The following is a 22,183-nucleotide window of genomic DNA, read 5'->3' on the forward strand; positions in this document are numbered from 1 at the left end:
CAAAAAAAGAAAAAAACAACCCCAAAAAACAAAAAATGAAGGAAAGGATCTGTGTGGGCCACGAAGCTAGTGGCTCAATTACCATACAGAAAACTAGTTGAAATGCTTTCTTTTACATAAACATTTCATTACCTTTCCTAAAGAAGCTGTATAAAAGCCTCCTTGAATTCACTTGGCAAGAGGCTCTATTTATTTTCCATTTAATATGTCAAAATGAAAACAGGATAACAACTGTCTTTGTGCTTTTGCCACAGTCTTTAGCTATTTTTCTTCTAAGCAATTACAAAGAACAGTTAATGCACCTAAAAAAAACAGTTGTGCAGTTGTTTAAAAATAGTTTTCCTTTTAACCATATAACAGAGAATACATCTATTCATTCCTAATGTGCTCAAGAATGATTTACCGTAAGTCTGGGATTGGCTTTGGATTTGGGTCTCTCGAACATTCATTAATTGAAGCACCAAGATGTGAGATTTGCTCTATTTAGTGATGGAATTTTAAGTCAGAAACCATTACTTTTTAATCACATTTCATAACCACATAAGACTCAAATAACGTTTGCATTTTATTTATGATTTTTATTAGATACATGAGAAAAATATTCTTAAAATGCATCTTATCAGTTCATGAAAAATTGGGGCGTCTGGGTAGCTCAGATGGTTAAGCATCCAAATTCCGCTCAGGTCATGATCTCACGGCGTATGAGCCCGAGCCCCGTGTCGGGCTCTGTGCCGACAGTTCAGAGCCTGGAGTCTGCTTCGGATTCTGTGTCTCCCTCCCTCTCTGCCCCATTCACATTCACACTCTGTCTCTCTTTCTCTCTTTCTGTCTCTCTCTCTTTCAAAAATAAAAAAAAATGGCCTTATCAGTTCATGAAAAAAAAATTCAATATTTAACAACAATTAAGAATTCATTCACAAATCCAAAGCCCATCTCAATGATGTCAAAATAGTACAACCAGTGTAAGGAATCTGAAAGTCCTTTCCTATGTTACGATTCTGAACTTACTTGTGCAGGCCACATACGGTGGATCAGATGGAGCCCTGTAATACCCATCCTCACATTCACATCTGGAGGAGCCTTCTTTATCGGAAAAACTGTGAGTGGGACAACGAGAGCACTGGAGATCTTGAGAGGAAGATTTGTAGAACCCACGGCCACAGGCTGGGGATGCAAAAGAAAGTGAAAATAGAAACATGAGAGCAGATAGATTTTTTTTTTAATTTTAGTAATAGCAAAGAATAAAATATGAAATTTAATTTGTGAAAAACAAGCTCTTTCTGATAAAATAAAGTGTATTCAGTGTAAATCAATTTGTAGAATGTAGAATACTACATTTTAAAGTAAAACAATAAAAACCAAATAATACAGTAAACTTGCACCAATAGGTGGCATTGGTCTGAAACCTAGAGCCCAAAACTGAACAAAAGCATAATTTAATATGACAAAATCTTAGGATATTTAATTCAGGGTAACTTCACTTACAATATAATTAACTTACTTGTTGAAACATACCAAAATACTTCAAAGCTATGTTTTCTTAATATAAAATAGCTGTAAATTAACTTTTTATTTGTTAATTTGGTTGATACTGAAAAATACTAAAATAATTTTAATTATCTGATGAGGAAGAATAATGATATAAAAAATTTCATCTGAAAATGATAGAAATGTATTCCCTCAAGTTTTCAGAAAACTTCAAGATACAATTTCAACCAATTTAAGTTACAAGGCAGGGTACCTTGCACTAAGTGAACTTTCTTGTTACTAAAAATAACAAAAGCCTATAAATAGGAGAAACCTATTCCACCACAAATAAGGAGAAAGCCTTCAACTGTAAACAGATGATGACTGTTTATCCTCTCCTGAGAGAAGTTAACAATACCGTCACACTAACACAGCAACTGCTCTCAGCAATGAATAGACAAGTACAAAGAAGGTCCCTAGCACCTCTCAGTAAAGTTGCTCTTACTCACTTAGACCCTATTTGCTATTAAGTCAGGAAACCTTGAACCGTTTTCTATCACTGATTATTTTATATATTTGTCTGTAAAATTTAGCAAATTAAATTTTCATTATTTCAAATTTTTTTATTAATTAATGGCATGATACATTGACTATATTAAGTAAGTTTAATTTACCCTTCATATTTATCAAATGAATATATGTTTAAGTTTTAGTGACCTTCAAATTGAATAAAAATTAATCATATCTATAAAGAAAGATTAGTGAATATTTAACATAAATTCAAGTATAGCTTTTAACTTATTATATTCACATTTATTTAATGTCCTCAACTTGAGCATCCCTCAGGAACATAATCTACATTTTCACTCTTAGGTAAGTTAAACAATCCTATCTTATCAAGATGGTATACTGAGTCATTCTCTACTTTTGCTCACGTGCTCAATACTTAATGAATAATTCTGAAACCATGGAGAGCTCAAAATCATCTTTTCAGCTTCAAGAAAATAAGGCTATATTACACAAGCAAGATAGGTACTCCAGATAACTTAGAAACTTAATTTAAATATGTGTTATATAGCAATCGATAAGTGATAGATGTATACACAGAACTACAAGCATCTCCTTACAAATAGATGATGCACTACTGCCCTCAGAAGCCAATCTGCTTTTGGTTGGTTTCCTTAATTCATACAAAAGGAAAGCATTCACAAACATCTTAGGCAAAGACACTTCTTCACATGTTCTCAGTAGCAATTATACAAGTCTAAGGCACAGAGAGAGCAATGAGATTGACTATAAAACAATACAACTAAAATATAACACCTTGAAATGTTTCTGAAAACATGATCCTGCCACACAAAAAATGGTTAACTGGTAGGATGAAGGATTTGGCCTGCGTTTCTCAGGATAGAAATTCCTCTCTTTAAGTATTCACCCTATCTTGCTTTATGTTCCATCTATAATTCAATGATCACATATGACATCCATAAAATAGAGAAGACAATGCTTTACTTACAACCTGCAGCTTGATAACATCAAGGTCCAGAGAATTAAAAACAGAAAAAGAAGGAGAAAGAAGAGGTATGTGCTGACAGTCTTTAAGGACATGTGTGTATTAGTTATTACAAGGAGGAGAGGTTAGGGAGCCCGGAGATGGGAAACACAATGGCAACATAATTTACCATCCACTAGGAAAGGCTTCCAGAATTAGAAGATTCCACCAGCACACTGCCTGGTGGAATCCAGGAGAATCCTCATGCTCCCATTGCAAATAAAAGCTTGTAATAAAGGCTTATTCCTATTTTTCTTACGGATAAGGAGGGACATTTCTTGCTCAACTCGCATAGTTTGTAGAATATATATGGTACCTAATGTAGAGAAATGCAAAACCCTTATCACTCAACTTTCAAATTACATTAAATTCTGTTACCACTTTAACAGATGGGAAAGCAGATTTGAAGCAAAAGTAACCTGAGTTCTTCAAATAATTCTGTTTGTCTAGGTTAAAACTGGATTTAGAACACAGGACTACTGATACTCAACCATATGCTATTCCACCAGCCTTGACTGCTCAATGAGCCAAAGTCTGGCACTCATTCAATGGGTCCCCAGGGCTAATTTTAGGGTTGCTAAAGCAACCCTAAAAATTAATTTTCTCTGGGTCCCTGTTGTCTCTTAAGATATCTTCTCACTAATTTAAAGCTATTATTTTAATTCAGAAAACTATGAAATAATAGCCTAGCACACCTTCCAGAAGAGATACTAAATAGGTATTCTCAATTTCACTGTGAATTTTGGCACCAAAGATGCCAGCAAAATTGAGGAGTACATGTATGGCTATCATTAAATAGATAATGATAGAGGCAATGCCGGAAAAATGTGGTCATCAAAGTCTTAACATTTTTTCTTTGAAGTAATATTCTGTTTCAGTTCAGTTAATATTGAAAATAATAAGTGGTAACAAGACAGTTTGCACTTAATCTCTAGGAAGACTATTAATTTAGAGTTATTAAAAATAAGTACAAAATCTTTGGAGCTATGGTGTTAAGAGTAAAGCCAAGAACATGCAGAGACATAAGCTGTATCTCTCAGGATAATAGTGAGCAACTGGGTGGTAAAAAGTTTGGGTAGGAAGTAGCAGATGCTCATAAAATTAAAAATTTAGATGAGATATCTATAAGAAATAACCTGAGTAAAATACTCAGGGAAAGAAACTGGGGCGAAGTAGCATATCTGAGAGCCACATAAGATCTACATGAGCTCTCCAATTGCCCCCAAAAAGGCTATCTGGAAACAAGGCCATTTCTCCCCTACAGGAATGCAACGGTTTTCTAAAAGGTACCAGTAAGAAAGTTTTTCGAGGTAAATGCCTTCTGAAACCTCAAAGATAAATTCCCTTTATACGTAACTGTAAAGTATCTAGGAATAACTTTCTAGGAATTGTGCAAACGCAGCTTTAAAACTTTTCTTTCTTTGCTTTAGTTCTCAATCTGCTCAATAGTATTTGAACTCAAAGCAAACTTTAATTAATATAGTATGTGTAGGGTGCCTGGGTGGCTCAGGTGGTTAAGTGTCTGACTTCGGCTCAGGTCATGATCTCAAAGTTCATGAGTTCGAGCCGCATGTCGGGCTCTGTGCTGACGGCTCAGAGTCTGGAGCCTGCTTCGGATTCTGTGTTTCCCTCTCTCTCTGCCCCTCACCCCTTCACGCTCTTTCTCTCTCTCTCTCTCTCTCTCTCTCAAAATTAACATTAAATTTTTTTTTTTTTAATATAGTATGTGCACTATGGTAAAGTTAGTTACAAAAAGAAACATACAATTTTAATTTCCTACCTTTTGATGTTTTTGCTTTTTTAATTGAACATTATTTGAAGGTAATATTCACTATATTGATGAAGATTGGGAATATGTACAAAATTTGTTTTCAATATTTAAATAATTTTGTAAAAATAATCTATCCTATTATTTTAGCAATAGTTTATTTTTTCAGTGTTATCACAAAGGCCTGGGATTGATTCTTTCGACTGTTTTATCAAGTCCTTTGAAGCCCTAATGAATAAAATAACATAAGTTCATTATCCTAGCGCTGAGAACCATAATCTTGTCAGATTTCATACACCAAGCAAGTTTTCACTTAGTCCGTTCTTCAATGAAAAACCGTCAAAGAAAAACGGAATCTAGGAAGTACATGAAACTTCTGTTTCCCAGGCAGTAACAATATACTATAATACATCCACTAAACCATGGTACAATATAGCATATTACAAGATCTGTTATAATATCTACTGTGATGAAATAAATGAAATTTATTATGTTTAACTTCAACTATCTTTAAATAAGAATAGTGTCCCTATGAAACTAAAGTGGCTTAAATAATATTTGAGATTTTAATTCTTTTAAAAAAGAACAAAAAAGGCAATAGGGTTCCTATTTATAAATGACTTACTTAAAAGTACTAATACTGCAACAAATCCTGAACACGAAGACATTTAAATATATGAGAGTGGATACTAAAGCCTTGTATTCTGATTTCTCAGTTAAACTCTAACAATCAGATTCCATAGTTGTCTTCAATGGATGTCGACAGGGTGCCAGAACTTTGAATATCTATTCGCATGTTGCAGTTTATGGAACAATCAGGGTACTGGTATAACAAATCCGTGTTCTCAGTGAACAATCTTAATTTTTTTTTTTCATATTTATTTACTTTTTTTTTTGAGAGACATAGCAAGACAGACAGTGAGTGGGGGAGGGGCGGGGGGGGGGCAGACACAGAATCTGAAGCAGGCTCCAAGCTCCAAGCTGTCAGCACAGAGCCCAACACGGGGCTCTAAATCATGGACCATGAGATCATGAACTGAGCCAAAGTCGGACGCTTAACCGACAGAACCACCCAGGTGTCCCAACAGTGAACAATCTTAAAGGTCATCCTAAAAGCCACAGACAAATTTCTGTGTAGCCTGGAAAATTAGTTGAAATGGAATATCTCTTCCTTCTGAATGAGGATGCAGATACTCAGACTTGCTCTGGTTCTTTAGGTTTATGACCTATAAGGGTAAGCTTGGGGGATATCCTACCTGACTCTATTTCGATTGACCCTTTCCCACAAACTGGTTATCCCAGAAAACCCACATACTTCTAGAGTTCTTCTACAGACGGGAAAGATTCCCTGGTCCTTCATGGACTCATTTTCTGGAAATCTTAAGCTCCACTTTTAATATCAGACACACTTGACACCACCCTGGACCTTAAAGCACTGATAATCTATATCTTAGTCAGCTGTCCACTATGACTGCACATTAGGGACACTTTGAAAAAACACTAATGACTTGACCTTATCAAAACCACTGAATCATCATTACGGTCTGGACATTTCTATATTCTGCATCAGAATCTGCATATTCTGAACCATCATCCTGCAGGTTCTGGGTCTTGTCTCAGACTATCGAAGTTTCTAAAGAATACATCACAAGATACATCCACCATAAAATCAATGAAGCAGGTAAAATGAGATATTATTAAGAAATCTAATAAATTAGAAATTTAAGAAAACTTTTAGTTTTCTTAAAACTAATGAAATGAAAAATGGAAATGAAAAATTAGTTCTTAAAACTAATGAAAATTAAAAAATGAAAATTCACTAATAAGCTAATCAAAAATAGGCAGAGAATCTGAACAGATATTTCTATATGGAGGACACACAAACGGCCAATGAACACATATAAAAATGATCAACACCATTAGCCATCAGAGAAGTGCACATCAAAACCACAATGAGATACTACTTATCCCCAGTAGGATAGGTATAAGAAAAAAAGACAGATAAAACAAGTGTTGGTAAGAATATGGTGAAATTAGAAGTCTCATGCCTTGCTGTGTTAGGAATGTAAAATGGTGTAGCCACTTTGAAAAAAAAGACTAGCAATTTCTCAAAAAGTTAAACATAATTACCAGATTACCTCACAACACCTCACAACTCCACTCCTAGGTGTATACCCGAGAGAAATAAAAATGTATATTGATACAAAACTTGCACATAAATGTTCACAACTAAATTATTCATAATAGCCATAAAGGTAAAGATAACCCAAATGTCCATCAACTAGCAAACAAATAAACACAAAGGAATATTATTCAGCAATCAAATATGGAGGAACTCTGAAAATATCAGGCTATATGAAAAGATCCAGTCACAAAAATATATTTCCATTATGCAAAATGTCCAGAATACTGACACCATTAGACACAAAAATAAATTACTGGTTCCTAAGGGCTGGAGCAGGGAGAAGAAATGGTGAGTGACTATTATTGGGTGCAGGGTTTCTTTTTGGGGTGATTAAACTGTTCTAAATTTGATTTATAGTGATGGTTGTTGTACAACTCATATGACTATACTGAAAAACCATTGAATTGTTCACTTTAATGGGTGAATTGTATGGTATGTGAATTATATTTCAGTAAAGCTGGTATATATAATGAAACCCATTAATAATACAACTTCAAATTGAACATAGAAGTAAGCAAATATTAAGAAAAATGTCAAATTAAGCTTTCAATAATATATTAGTTTGCCTTTCTAATACATATACTCTATATTCATCTATTGTTATAAAGCTGTATTTAGGTATAAAAATTAGCTATGAATTATTTAAAGAATTGGAAACTTTTAAATCTATGATCTAGATTATAACCTATCATCAATATATTCCTTTTACCCATTTGTTAATTTTAGAGTTTCATAAATAATAATTTATCTTTAATCTCAGGAGTAGCAATTTTATCTGAATAATTTTATAACAAAAGAAATAGATTCTAATCAAAAGCAGCTTATAGTCAGGGGAGGTTTTTAATGATACAAAGTTAGTTTTGGGTGAATACCTGAATAGACCTTAAACATTATTTTATTTTACCCATATCTCTTTCCCAAACAAGGGAAGCCCCAGTCCCCTCCTTCTCCTACCATAAGCGAACTGAATACAGCTAGATTCAGCTTCCTCAGGTCTTACTCTGTTTCCAGACCTGTGATTTTAAGCACAATTGAACTTTTTCTGAAGGAATTATGTGTATGTGTCTGTGTGTAAAATATGAGGTTTTGCAGATGTTTCCGGCCACAGTTATGCAGCTGCAAAGAGTTTATTAATTATGAACTATAAGTGGATTGTTCTGTAATTGAAACTTTCTGGGCTTTAATATTATTGTAGAATCTACATAAATACATAGTTAGGGATCCTAATGAATGTTATTTTATTTATTGCAGATGGACATTTTGCTTAATTCAGAGCCTAATTCAGAGCAAAGCCAGTCCGTTTCCATAGGAGCTCTCAAATATTTGTGTCATATTAATGTCTATGCTCTACAATGCAAAGGGGAAAGCACAGCTTGTAGAAATAGTACTCCCACTGCTCAAAGTGCTGACCTCATCTGGGGTGGACAGATCCAGAATCTGTTTTTTAATCCTATTGACAGTGCCTCAGTGGGAATAATTACAAAAGTCCGCCTGAACGCCAGACCTCCTGTCACTGATATGCTATGATTTTTCACATTGAGAATGAACAGCGGGCAGAGAGGATAAAAACAACATGATGTAACGAGCATCTTACAGTTTGTGAGGCACCATCCACATCACCCTAGAACTAACTTGTAAGAGTTTAGAAAAGAAGTGGTGCAGAATATAAAGCATGTGATAACAGGTATCACGTGCTGAAAATATTTGGGGGTTTTTAAAAAGAAAAAAAGAAAAATTAATTTCAGGGCATTATAAGTATATATATGATTTAGTTTTGTTATTTAATTGAGTACTTAATGTTTACTAAAACCATATAGTGAAAAAGAAACATGTAAAATGAGAACCTTTTTAAAGTTTTATTTTAAAACTTTTTAAAAGACTGTAAAAGAAAACAAAGCATTATATAAACACACTTTTTTTGTCCTTTATTAAATTATACGTTTGGAATATGCCAGGAATTTTTCTGGGGTCTGGCATTAAGGTACTCTTCATTTTACCAAAATATCACTGTAATTCTGATGTCATTACCAAAATGGTTAAAAAAAAAAAAAGAGGAAAAATGTCAAGTTAGAACATTCATATCTTTTTTGTCTTCTTATTCTACTTTATAAAAATTAGGCCATGCTAAAGAAGTAATGTGATACGGCAAACAAGAACTGGATTTTAACTAAAAAAATCTGTTCAAATCTACTCCATGATTTACTGGCATGTAATTTGGACAAAGCCACTTCACATTCCTGGGCTTCAATGTCTTTGTTTTCCTTGTTATCAATTATTAAGTGCTATAGACACATGCATGTTGGTGTGTGTGTGTGTGCGCGCGCGCATGTGTGTGTATTTGCATTTACAAAAACTTGTCTTAACAATAATACAGCAATCAGTTAATCAGTTCTCTAACTGTTAAACTCCCATACAATTGTTTTCATCGAAATGCTACCTTTAAAAAATGTGTATGTCAACCACCGTCACCATACCTCCAAAACCCCACATACAAACTCACACCCACTTAGTCTGTCAGTGGTGCCTCAGCCAGAGTGTGAAAGACCAGCTCTAAAGGACTGTCCTGCCTCTGCACGCCATCCTTGATAGGCAGTGGCGGGCACAGTGTCAGCGATGCATCTGCCTAACAGTTCACCTCTAGCTCTCACTGTGCCATTGTTGTCAAACCCTGTCTGTGTTGCCAGAGACGGGCACATTTGTTTTGGTTCATGCAGATAAGAATCCAGCAGTGGAATTTTTAAATTAGGTAAATAACTTAAACATCAATTGTCATAAAAGAAAGGATGAAAAATGAAATCAGACCCTTCTGGATCTCACTCAAGATTGTCCTCATAGGTCCATTCTGAGGGATCAACCTACAGATAAAAAAACTGAATTACTTATGCAATTCAGTATGTTCCAGTATGTTACCTATGTTCTAGCAATAACCCCATGGGAAAAGCACTAACACAGAATAATTTTAACCCTAATACAAGCCTATAGCAAAATGGTATAATTATTGGGTTCCCATGGTCTAAAAACACTTCTGCTAGGGGAAGCTAGCTAACCAAACTCAAACATTACTTACCTGCAGTGACTTTAAAAAATGCCCTGCTTATGATACAGTATTATTTTATTTTACTAACAGATCTCCTTGAGGGCATTGTCATTATCAACAAGAGGCTGTAATGGGGAGAGCTCCTAAATAGCAATTGTTGTTAGAAAGATTTCAGGCAGGGACACAATTTACCATAGCATCTAGGCCACTGTCAAGTTTCTTTTTTTCTTTTATATTTTAATTTCAAGTTTTTATTTAAATTCTTGTATGTCAAGTCCATTTTTAAATATTTCTCTTATATTTATTATAATACCATAGGTTTTATAATTTCAATGTTATTATTCATTCTCATTATACTAAACTATTCCTCATAGTTTTGAAAACATACCAAGAAAATTTAGACAATGTAGGTTTTACATACAAAAAAAGTAAAATGTATGAATGAGGGTTTCTCTTTTGAAAGACCAAAACTCTAGCTTGAACATAATCATTTTTAATTTTTTTTTTAACATTTATTTATTTCTGAGAGACAGAGAGACAGAGCGTGATTATGGGAGGGGCAGAGAGAGAGGGAGACACAGAATCCGAAACAGGCTCCAGGCTCCGAGCTGTCAGCAGAGCCCGATGCAGGGCTCGAACCCACAGACGGCGAGATCATGACCTGAGCCGAAGTCAGCCGTTCAACCAACTGAGCCACCCAGGCGCCCCAAACATAATCATTTTTAAAACAACACTTCTTAAAAGACGAAATTCATGTTCCGAATGACATTGTTAATTTCACCACACAAAAGTCTCACTTCAACAAGCCTGTAAAAGCAATACAACTTGGCCTTTATATAAATGACGACACTGCCTTCCTCTCTAGCGTGTACTAGCTGTGTAACCTTTGCAAATCTGCTTAAGTTCTCTGAGCCCAGTTTGTCCATATCTAAAACAGCGAGACCTAATAATAAGACTATATCATCAGACTATTGTGAATTAAAGTGTATAATTCCTGTGAAAAGTCTAGCACAGTGCCTGGTGGAGAATAAGCACTCAATATAACTATATGATTATTTCACGATGTCAGTTTCCATGCTGAGTTTTTATTTCACTCTAGTTTCTACCTCTAATAAACAATGAGCCACTTCTCCATTATCAGATGTGTAAACAAACAAGAAAAACAAATTAATTATTAGGCAAATACAGTCAAATTACTCATTCTTTCCCCGACTAAATAATTATTGTTTGTCTACTCTTTGCATTATGCTAGGCAACGGACCAAAGTTCTGTCCACTAAAAAAACAAATATGATGATCTCTAAATACTTATTACTTTTGTCCTGGTATCCAATGGTGTGAATAATCAGTTGCTTATGTGCTTAAGCCAATTAAAATTCTGATATTTCATAATTAAGTGTTCTATAAGCTATAAATATTGTGCCTTAATCTGTATCTTTTACAATGTGCTTAATTATCTCCTATTTCAGTGGTGAATACAGACTCTAAAGTCACCTTTGCTGCCAGAGCTGTAGCACTTCATCAACGTGAAGAGAGAAAACTACTCAGCACAGGTAGACATGCAGGAAATGTGGGTAGAGACTTATTATTGACCAATTATATTTAAACTGGAGAGTTATTTGTGGCAGTTATTGGTTTGTCTTTCAGCGATGCTAAGAGTGTGGATCTGGCAACATCAAAATGGTTCATAAAATCAGGTTACTTCAAGTTCAAAAAACTTTAGTGGGGCAAGAAATATGTACGTCAATACACATATTTGAAATGTAATCATATTTAATAAAGTGAACATTTTTAGTACAATTCAAAGAATTACAATTAAACTATTTTATGAGTGATTCATCAATATTTGTTTTTTCTCCTACAAAACACTTAAATCTACCTATCTGTAGAAAAAGTTTGCGAGATCCATAACCATAATAAAAAGAAATAATTCCATCTTAATTTCTTTTTTTTTTTAATTTTTTTTATAACGTTTATTTATTTTTGAGACAGAGACAGAGCATGAACGGGGGAGGGTCAGAGAGAAGGAGACACAGAATCTGAAACAGGCTCCAGGCTCTGAGCTGTCAGCACAGAGCCCGACACAGGGCTCGAACTCACAGACCGTGAAATCATGACCTGAGCCGAAGTCGGCCGCTTAACCGACTGAGCCACCCAGGCGCCCCCCATCTTAATTTCTTAAAGCAAAGGGCAGTCTTTCCATTTCAAGCAGTCTGAAGTGTGGGCTTTTCACCATGTTTTCGGCAAAACTTTCAAAAATGATTAAAACACAATCATCAGTTAAAACAATCTTTCTAGCTATTTTGTGAAGACTACTTTTTTCCTTATTTAGTCAGTTATAAGATGTGGATCAATACTAAGTCTTGTGAAGCAAATAACCCTAGAGCAGTTTAAGGCAGTTTGAACATGTGGGAAGATAAATAATCATTTCTGTTATGTCAGTGGAAAATTTTTTGAAGATCATAAAGAAATCAGTTTGCCCTGAAGCATGACATTTTAAAAAGATGCATCAGGACAATGAGGATATTCACTCAATCCTTAATTCTTAGAAATAAAAGAAAATAACAGGCAGAACAAATCCTCGCAGCAAATGATATTGTTGAGCTCATTCCTTTTTTCAAAAAAGGGAGCTCACCACACACACACACGCACACACACACACACACACACACATTTATACATACATATACACATATGTGTATATATAGTGGTAAGACAAACTGAATTTCTAGAAATTAAACAGTAAGATTTTGTAACTGCATCCCCATAGTTTCTACTCCTTAAAAATAGAAAACAAGTTAATTTTTAATTTTTATCTCCACACCAAGTAAATAATCCAACAGAACTCTATCAGTATCCTATCCACTTCGCATTCACAGCATTTTGCAGAAAGATACTGTAGGTACTACTAGAATATTAAATAGATGTTTAATATTTTGTAATAAAAACTTTTTAAAAAGAGTAGCTATGTTCGATATTTAAAAAAAAAAAAAAAACATCTAGTTTAGCTCCTGCTTTTAAGGAATAACTAATTCATCCTTCACGAATCAGTTAAAAATTTCCCTTCTCCTAAAACTACTGAAGACAATCCAAACTGATCTGTATGACATACCACAATTATAGCATTAACACTGTCGTAATTATTTCCCCAGGTGTGTCTCTTCTAGCTCACTGTGAGACCCTCAAGGGCAGAAATTATGTATCTGTAGATTCCAGAGCCTAGCACAATGCCTAGCATATAGCAGGAAGTTAACTCGCATTTACTGAATGCATTTATTGAACTCATCCTGCAATATTAAGCACCAGGCAGTAACTATCCCACTTACCAAAGACTAATTCACCAACACAACTAAGTAAACTTTTTATTGTAATCAGATCAATGGGAAGAGCATAGCATATACCTAAGTAGAATGCAGTAGAGTCCTGACTATATCAGTTAAGGAAAGACACTTCATGGGCTCTCACTCTTAAGGAGTTCCCTTTAAGCTGTCCAGGGAGAAAACTGCATAGCCATGTTTAGATTAGTGCTTTAGATAATTTGCAACACAATTCTATGAGCATCTTTAACACAGTAATATGAATAAGTATATGAATGAGATGTGAAATATTTTATAACCATATAATTAGAGCATTTTTCTTTGAACAAGGGAAAGAAAAGTTCCAAGAGAGGGAAACTACTAGTTGTGAATTACAAATCATAATAAAACTGTCAGTGTAGGGCTCTTTTCTAAGACAAAAAGATAAAGAGTGATAGTCCCTCATTCTTAAAACAGACCATTCTTCTTTAAATATGACTTATCCAAACTCAAAAACAAGAATATTCTAGTTGTAGATAATCCAGAATTGCCATATTCTAGAAAGTACACATATACTTTCATTTCTGTTAGTAATTTGGAACTAGACAGGCCACTATTAAAATAAATTCTTGTAATTAACATTTCTATTGGAAAACACAGAAATATCACTGATGCCTTACATTATGAAAAATGATTTCAATTTATTTCTTACTGGCTTTCTTTTAAATTTTAAAAACAATTATTGTAAACAAAAAAAGTAATTTAAATACAATGGGCCATTACATCTTTTCTCTTATTATAAGGATAAACACATATATATCCACATACCCTTCTGTACCTTTGTGTTTTGCATTCAATTTCATATGTCTCTAAAATAAATTAATTCATTTTGCATATGGCCTATGCAGGGGCATGACAAAACCAAGGGTTAAAGCCTATTTATATGTACATGTAATATTTTACTTTTTTCAAGTTAAAACTGAAACCTTAAGACAGGAAAACTGGATAAGAACATAAAGTACTTTATCATAAAGAATTAGCTCAGAAAAAGTAATGTAAGTACTACAAAGTATATTTAAATCTGAAATAAATGAAAACTGTACAAGTGAAATACTGTTTTCTTATAGTAAAGGATAATAATGTAAATGTGTACATTTCCAAATGAAAAATGTGTTGAAATTTCTTACAAAGAAAAGGCTAAACTAGAATATAATGATCCATTCTATTTCTACACTAATGGTGCCATACAGTACGGTATTATGTACAGAGAGCTGATAGGGAATTAAATATTCCTAGTTAATTAGAATCAAGTCGTTTCAAAACCTACATAAAGGTTTGGAAATTTTAATTTATACTAACCAGAATACAGATAATAAAGAAGGAAAAAAGCAGTTCAAAGATTGCACCCAACACTAATGGTAAAGAACATACAGAAGAAAAGCAGAGGACAGATTGTGAAGACATATTGTCACAGATGGAAACCAGGTGGAATGGGTCAGACAATACTTTTAGAGTAATTATTTTCAACATTTAAGTTGAATTACTTTTTTGTAAGTGTTCAACAAAAGACAGATAAGAATACTAGCTGTCTATATGCCTAAATAAACATAATGTCTAAAAGCCAAGGTGTGATCAATCAAGGAATAATCAAGCATTGTATAAGAATTTGTGTAACACCTTTGTGACTGGATATATACCAATGAAAAACTGAGGCATCTGCATCTGATGCTTGAAAATTTTCAAATGCTTTTATTTTATTTCACCATAATGAAACAGTAAACTGTACCTAAGGCATGACAAGACCAATGGTGATCCTTACCAAATGTCAACAACGATAAGAGGAAAGAGTCCCAACCTTGCAAGAATATGACTTTTGCCATTCCTTTCCATCTGCTATTTTTCAGTAACATTATTTTGTAGTTTAAATCAGCAGTCCTTGGGGTGCCTGGGTGGCTCAGTTGGTTAAGCATATGACTTGGGCTCAGGTCATGATCTCTCAGTTCGTGAGTTCAGGCCCCACAGTGGCCTCTGCTGACAGCTTGGAACAGCTCGGAGCCTGCAGCCTGCTTCGAATTCTGTCCTCTCTCTCTCTCTGCCCCTCCCCGCTCACACTCTTGTCTCTCAAAAATAAACATTTAAAAAATTAAAAATAAATACATATAATAATTAAATAATCAGTAAAGGCTAAAAGGTGAATCTTTGCAAGCTACAGATGTTAAAAGAGTATGAATAGTCAGTGTCAGTAAAGATTTTGCAGTTCTTAGATTTTCCCAAAATGAAATCCTTCTTTTATCATACAAATAGACAAACGTTGAATGCTATAAAATATTTTGCAAAATTAGAATTTGGAGGAAACCATCTTTTATCAAGATAAGGTGCACTGCTCTTTACCTGTTATCCTCATTATAACTTTGCTTTATTATATTTTCCATCTATGTTGCATCACCAAATGGTATGCAGTTTGTCCAAACCCTTAAATAGTTAATTTTCTGCTCATGAAAATTTTGAATACCTCATTGCAAAGTGCAATGTGTGTAGCTCTAACAACCTAAGTGCCATTTAATATGGTTAGTTAAACATTCTACTTTTCACATGGAAAATATGATAGTTGAGTAGGTTTATATATTGTTATTGCCTTAATGTCTATTTCACAAATTCATTAATTTTTTTATTAAATTAATTCTTCTATTACTCTTTAAAAAAGGTTACATTGCAAGGGAATAGAGAATTCTCAAAATAAACTACTCTCTGCCAAGTTTTTATATACAGACTTATGATTTAGAGTGTATATTTCTTAAAAGAATTGTCACAATGGCTAAGAGTTTATATATTTTTCTATTCAAATATTTGTGATACATAATAATACAATAAATATATGTGTGTATTTTGACCTAATCAAAGCTTACACTAATTTATATTTGGAATGAACCAATAGATACCACATTTTCTCTGCAGTTTATATTACATTAAATTTTATCAACATACCCTATAATTCTACTTTGTTGTTTTAACATCAAAGTCAAAAATAAAATTAACAGAAAACTATACGAGCAAAAATTCTCATCTTTTCTTAAAATCCAGATGTACCATATAACTAGTTATTAAAGAATTCGGTCAATTGAGGGGCACCTGGGTAGCTCAGTCAGTTAAGCATCTGACTTCGGCTCAGGTCATGATCTCATGGTTCATGAGTTCAAGCCCAGTATCAGGCTCTATGCTGACAACTCAGAACCTGGAGCTTGTTTCCAATTCTGTGTCTCCCTCTCCCTCTGCCTCTCCACCTCCACTCTCAAAAACAAATAAACATTAAAAAAAGAATTTGGTCAAGTGAAAAACAGATTTGTATCAAGTATAAAGCATAAGCCCTGACTTTTTAGAAATAGAGAATGCTATAGTTAATTTTTTTCAACCAATACTTTGTGCAGGAAACCCAGAAAAGTACTTTAGAATCATATTTCCTTTGTTCACTATGATTTCTGGAAATACTATGGAACAGTTTTCAATCTTGCTATCAGTATATATTCTTGATTCTCTGGAATTTGATACATCAATGACTTGCCAGCTGCTTACCACATAGGATCATCAACAGTGTTATGCAGATAATTTAATTAGTGAGTTTGAGGATAGTATCAAAATTAGAGGTATTTTTCACATTCAGGATTCATCAACATCTCCACAGTTATATCTCTAGAATGGCAAAGGTTTATGCTATCTTTGTTACTCTACATTTCCTTGAATGCAATTCCTTCTGAATAATCACGAGCATAACATGAGCATGCCATTTACTAATGGATAAATATATTGCATGCTTTCTTGCAAAACAAAAAAAAAATGTACTCCAAATCCCATTTTACATATTTGATTAACATATGAAAGAATAAATCCTTTCATACTACACCTCAGTGTTTCATAAATATCCCTATTATTAACTTTCAGAGAGAAATGGCATAACATTAGATAAAGAAGATTTTATCAAATGTCAGAAGAAATAATAAGAAGGTAGTAGAATATTGACTTTCCAACCAACAGAAAGCACTAAAATGACATAGAGTCTCACAAAAGGTATATAACCAGAGCATTTTCTTTTTTTTAGAGTCAGGTTCGAATTTAGAGCTATTTATATCAAGAAGTAAACTATGCGGCACTAAACTTTTGGAAGAAGATTCATTACAAATGCATTTGCTACAATTCTAAATCGCATCTCCTTGTAAAGCCATATCTGACCTCTGGTTTAAGCAACTGAGTCCCTCCTCTCTCTTCCCGTTCCTAAAATTAATCACTTTAGCTCAGATTTACATTTCTATTTCCAGCTATCTATCACCTGTCTATCATCTATCTATCTATCTATCTATCTATCTATCTATCTATCTATCTATCATCTCATGCAGGGTCATTATACTCTCATTACAGTCTTGCAAGACAGTTCTCATATTCCTCCAATTAAATGTAAAGATGTTAGTCATATTTCCTTTATATTTCACAAGAGTTTGGTCCTTTGAAGTCTTCATTCTATTGTTAATGCCTCACTAATCAAGTCTTTAATACTGCCCAAGATGTTAATGTTTTATATATAGTTACATAGACTGAAATTTTATTTGTCAAAATAGAAGAAACTTGCATATTGGATACATATTGATGGGTAAGAAAAAGTTTATAGATCAGTAGAGGACAGTCTGTAAGAATGCAAGCTACAGAGCCAAACACTTTGAATTCAAACCCTAGGTTTAAATGCTTGACCTGCTACTAGACCACTGGATAGGAAACGGCCTAGGAAAAGTAATTTTTTTTCTTAATAGGACTGTTATGTGGACAAAATAACTTATAACAATCCCTAGCACATACTAAGTACTTTATACGTGTCAATTAATATTATAATTCTTTATTATGTTATATTGTAAAGAACAGGTTTGTTTTTGTTTTTTGTTTTTTGTTTTTTAATTAAGAAAATTTTGCTTCACCAAAATGTAAAAACAGCTTCTGGAATGTTCTCCAACATTTTTGTAAGCAGTCTTTTTAACTGCATAATTATATAAATTATGTAGCTAAATGTCTATAAGTTTCAATTTAGGAATTCATTTAATAGTTTCGACAGCTGAAGAAATCATGTATAAAGGATTCTTTAAAATAACGTCATTTAAAAATCCATTTGAAATTTAACCTAGTTTTCCTTCTGTCGCTTTGGTCTGTACAAATTTACTTTGTTTAGTAGGGTATTTAGATAAAGGTACAACTTTGCCCTATAATCTCCAGTGAAAGAAAATATGCCAAACACACGTTTCAAACTGTGTAACTTGCCATGTGATACCAAAATAAAACAACATAAGACAGACTGATAAAAACTCAAGGATTTGAAAGGGTCAAGAAAAGCTCCAGTACACTGCAGGCAGCTATTACAGATAAAACGTTCACTGAAAAGAGGGAGAGCGAGAAAGAGCGAAAAAAGGAAAAGTAATGAAAAAAGAACAGAATTCTACAATAATACAACTTATTTTCAAGTCAGTTCATGCTTTTCCTTTGCTGCCCTTAACAGTGATGTAAGCATCCGTACACAATTTGATATCAATCTGCTTTCTATCCATATCTGCAAAGTATGACATTTTTTTTTTAAAGACAACTAAGAAAAGTGAACGCTACCATTCTCTTTCTTCATGACAACTAAAGGAGAAAAATCACAGTATTTTAGGACTTCTGTCATTATTTCTCTTAGCAAGTATGCCCACAAAACCTCCATTATAAGAGATTTATGGTCTATAGATATAGAAGTTAGGCAGAAGAAGGTGGGGCCTTCTCATAATTAATAACTCTGAGGATCATAAACAAGAAGGAGAGGGATCACACTCCAGAAAGTATGCCATACTGTCACCAGCAGTGACCAAGTGACAAACTGTGGTTTCATTTTCACCTACTAATACAACACTGGTAGTCCACAGCCAAACAACTGACATGATAACAGCTGACCGTAACGTATGAGAACAGAAGGCCAAAGACATGTCTCCTACCTACAGGAATATATGCAGCTCATTTTCTGGAAAATTGTAGCCACCCGTTATAAGAAACACTCACTGTCTTCCATTCAAGTGCATTTGAACAAAAATAAAGACTATATACAGAAGTGCATACCCCATAACTGAAGCCCATCTTTGGGGGAAATGTAAGGCTTCTTCAATTCTTCAACCCTGGGTCCCAAGCAACTCAAAGGTTCAAGCAGACTCATGTATTCTCTTTTTACACCTTTGAGGCAGATCCTCAAGACACAAATTAACTCTCCTTTCTTATCTTACATTTCTACCACCCATTCTATTCCTTTGATGTCTTTGCTTTCTGAGACAAGTAGTCCAGAGTCTTCATCACTTTCACATTCCACACAAAATCTGAAACTGGTCACATTTTGCTAATAATCACCAAATACAGGGCTAGAAACAATTTACATGGGAATTACAAAGGCTCCAAAATATTATAAAGTTTTCCTATCCATACAGCATGAGGATATAACTTTTAATTTTCCAGTGCAATATTTCTCAAGTGGGGGCGACTTTGCCCGCAGGGAACATCTTGCCATACCTGCGGACATTTTTGGTTATTTGAACTGGGGTGATGTTACTGGCATCTGGTAGGTGAACATCAGAGATGCTGCTACACAACCTACAGGACTCACCACAACAGAAATTACGTGGCATGAATGTCAGTAGGGCTAGTGTTGAGAAACCCTGCTATACTACAAAAAGGCTGTCAATTTTACTTCTGAGTCCTAGGTGTCTCCTTTAATGAAGCCCTGTCCTAACTAGCAGGGGAAAAAAAAAAAAAAAGATTACGGCTAGTTGTTTTTTTTTTCATAGTCACACAAAACAGAACATAACTTTGTTACCAAGTTTAGTTTTAGCTTCCATAAACTTACTTTTTCTTCAAGTTTCTCCAGCTAAAGTTCTAGATGTTTGCTTAGAAATTAACCTCTTTGGGGTGCCTAAGTGGCTCAGTGGGTTAAGCATTCGACTCCACTCTGGATTTCAGATCGGGTCATGATCTCTCAGGTTTGTGGGATTGAGCCCTGTGTCGGGCTCTGTGCTGACAGTGGAGAGCCCACTTGGGATTCTCTCTCTCTCTCTCTCTGCACTTTCCCCTACTCACTTCATCTCTTCCTCAAAATAAATAAATAAACATTGAAAAAAGAAATTAACCTCACTTGAAATTTTTGTTAAAAAAAAAGGTTTGAAAAATGGAAAAAGTGCTATATACGTTGAAGTCGATAGGACTGTTCTTATTACCACCCTCTCTTCTCTCAGATCAGAGTCACTATTTCAAACTTCTATCTACATAAAAGGTATGTCTCCACTTATAAGATAAGTCTTAACCTAGAATTAAAAAACAAAAAAACAAAAACTAAAGTTGGTATTCCTTCACTAGTAGGAAACTTGAAATTTCTACTTCCCTCTACCTCTCATATCAAGTTAATTCTTGTCCATTATTCTTTGGACACTCACAATACAGTAACCTTCTGACAAATGTTTATCACAGCTCATCTTATGTACTGTGCGGTCTTCCTGTACAGTTATTCACTTATTTATCATCCAACAAATATTATGAATGCGTCTTATGTACTCACTATGCAAAGACCTATAGACGTTGTGGGAAGAAAGACAGACACAGTCCTTGTCCTCACAGAGCTCTGTCTAGTAGAAGGCCGATAATTAAACAAGCAATTCTAAAAAGCATGATATGTCATGAATGGGAATCAGTGCAGGAACACGGATTCAGTGGCATCTCTTCTGGTACACGTGAAACCTGCAGAATAAGTAAGAAGTACTCAAAAGAGAGTGGAAACAAGATTATTCACAGACAAAGAAAGAGCAGAGAGGAAAAAGATCATGGCAATTTGAGGCAATGCAGGATGTTACTGTGATGGAATGTAGGATACAAATGACAGAGGAGCAAGTGATGACTCTAGAACAAGGCAGAGGCAAGAGTTAAGTTTTTATTTCCTTCTAAGAGGAATAGTAAGCCAGTGAAGGATTTTTAGAAGACAATGGTAAGATATGACTCACATTTAGAAGCATCACTGTAGGGGTGCTGCTGTGGCTCAGTTGGTTGAGCATCCACCACTTGATTTTGGCTTAGGTCATGATCTCAGTGTTCATGAGATCGAGCCCCATGTTGGGTTCTATGCCTCTATGCTGACAGTCCAGAGCCTGCCTGGAATTGTCTCTCTCTCTATCTCTGTCTCTCTCTCTGTCCCTCCCCTGCTCACTCTCTCTCTCTCTCAAAAATAAATAAGTAAACTTAAAAAAAAATCACTGTAGATGCACTGGATAAGCACAAGGCAGAAAAGGAAAACAGAGAAAAAGTGGGGCAGTGATACAGGTGGAAGATGATGGTGGACTGGAACAGGACACACGTGGTTGTTTGTAGAGAACTGGACATTCAGGACATCTCTGGGGGGTAGAGTTAAGAGATTTTTGTCGTCGTTAGATATTTCCTAGACTCTACTCTTACATTTTCCAATTATCCAGATCGTGCCAGAAGTTTTGGTTTTAAAATATTAAAAATTAAAATGCAGGTTGATTTTTAAGAGTGTCCTCTCAGCAGCATATGAGTTAGGCAGGCAAGCAAATACCCTCATTCAATAGATAATCAGAGTGGAGGCTCAGAGACATTAGTGACACTAATTTTAATGTTAATGTTACAGGGTAGTGAAAATGGGCTTAGAACCCCGCCATCAGTTTCTGACTCCAGTCCAGTTTCCAGTGGTGTGTTTCTTCTGGATCCAGACCTCTGCCACAGTCCTGTGCCGTTTGGTGTATACTATATACTCTTGTACCTGAATACTGTGATGTATAATTTTCTAATCATTTCATGAATGTGTATATACATTCAGTAACCATTCC

At 34.5% G+C, this 22,183-nt stretch overlaps 1 protein-coding gene and 1 long non-coding RNA gene across 7 annotated transcripts in view; one reads left to right on the forward strand and one right to left on the reverse strand.

The window, feature by feature from the left end:
• EPHA7 (EPH receptor A7) overlaps positions 1-22,183 on the reverse strand; it is a 172,456-nt gene that overhangs the window by 110,033 nt on the left and 40,240 nt on the right. For all 6 annotated transcript variants that reach the window (XM_058734729.1, XM_058734728.1, XM_058734727.1 and 3 more), the window contains exon 4: positions 1,009-1,164. In XM_058734729.1, coding sequence (XP_058590712.1) covers positions 1,009-1,164 — 156 coding nt within the window. The remainder of the gene's footprint in view (positions 1-1,008; positions 1,165-22,183) is intronic.
• LOC131514566 (uncharacterized) lies at positions 1,010-22,067 on the forward strand. Its single transcript, XR_009263130.1, has 3 exons — positions 1,010-1,099; positions 11,478-11,561; positions 21,985-22,067. It is a non-coding gene; the product is annotated as an uncharacterized LOC131514566 (long non-coding RNA).

The sequence above is a fragment of the Neofelis nebulosa genome, chromosome 6 (genome assembly GCF_028018385.1).
Source record: "Neofelis nebulosa isolate mNeoNeb1 chromosome 6, mNeoNeb1.pri, whole genome shotgun sequence".
NCBI lineage: Eukaryota > Metazoa > Chordata > Mammalia > Carnivora > Felidae > Neofelis > Neofelis nebulosa.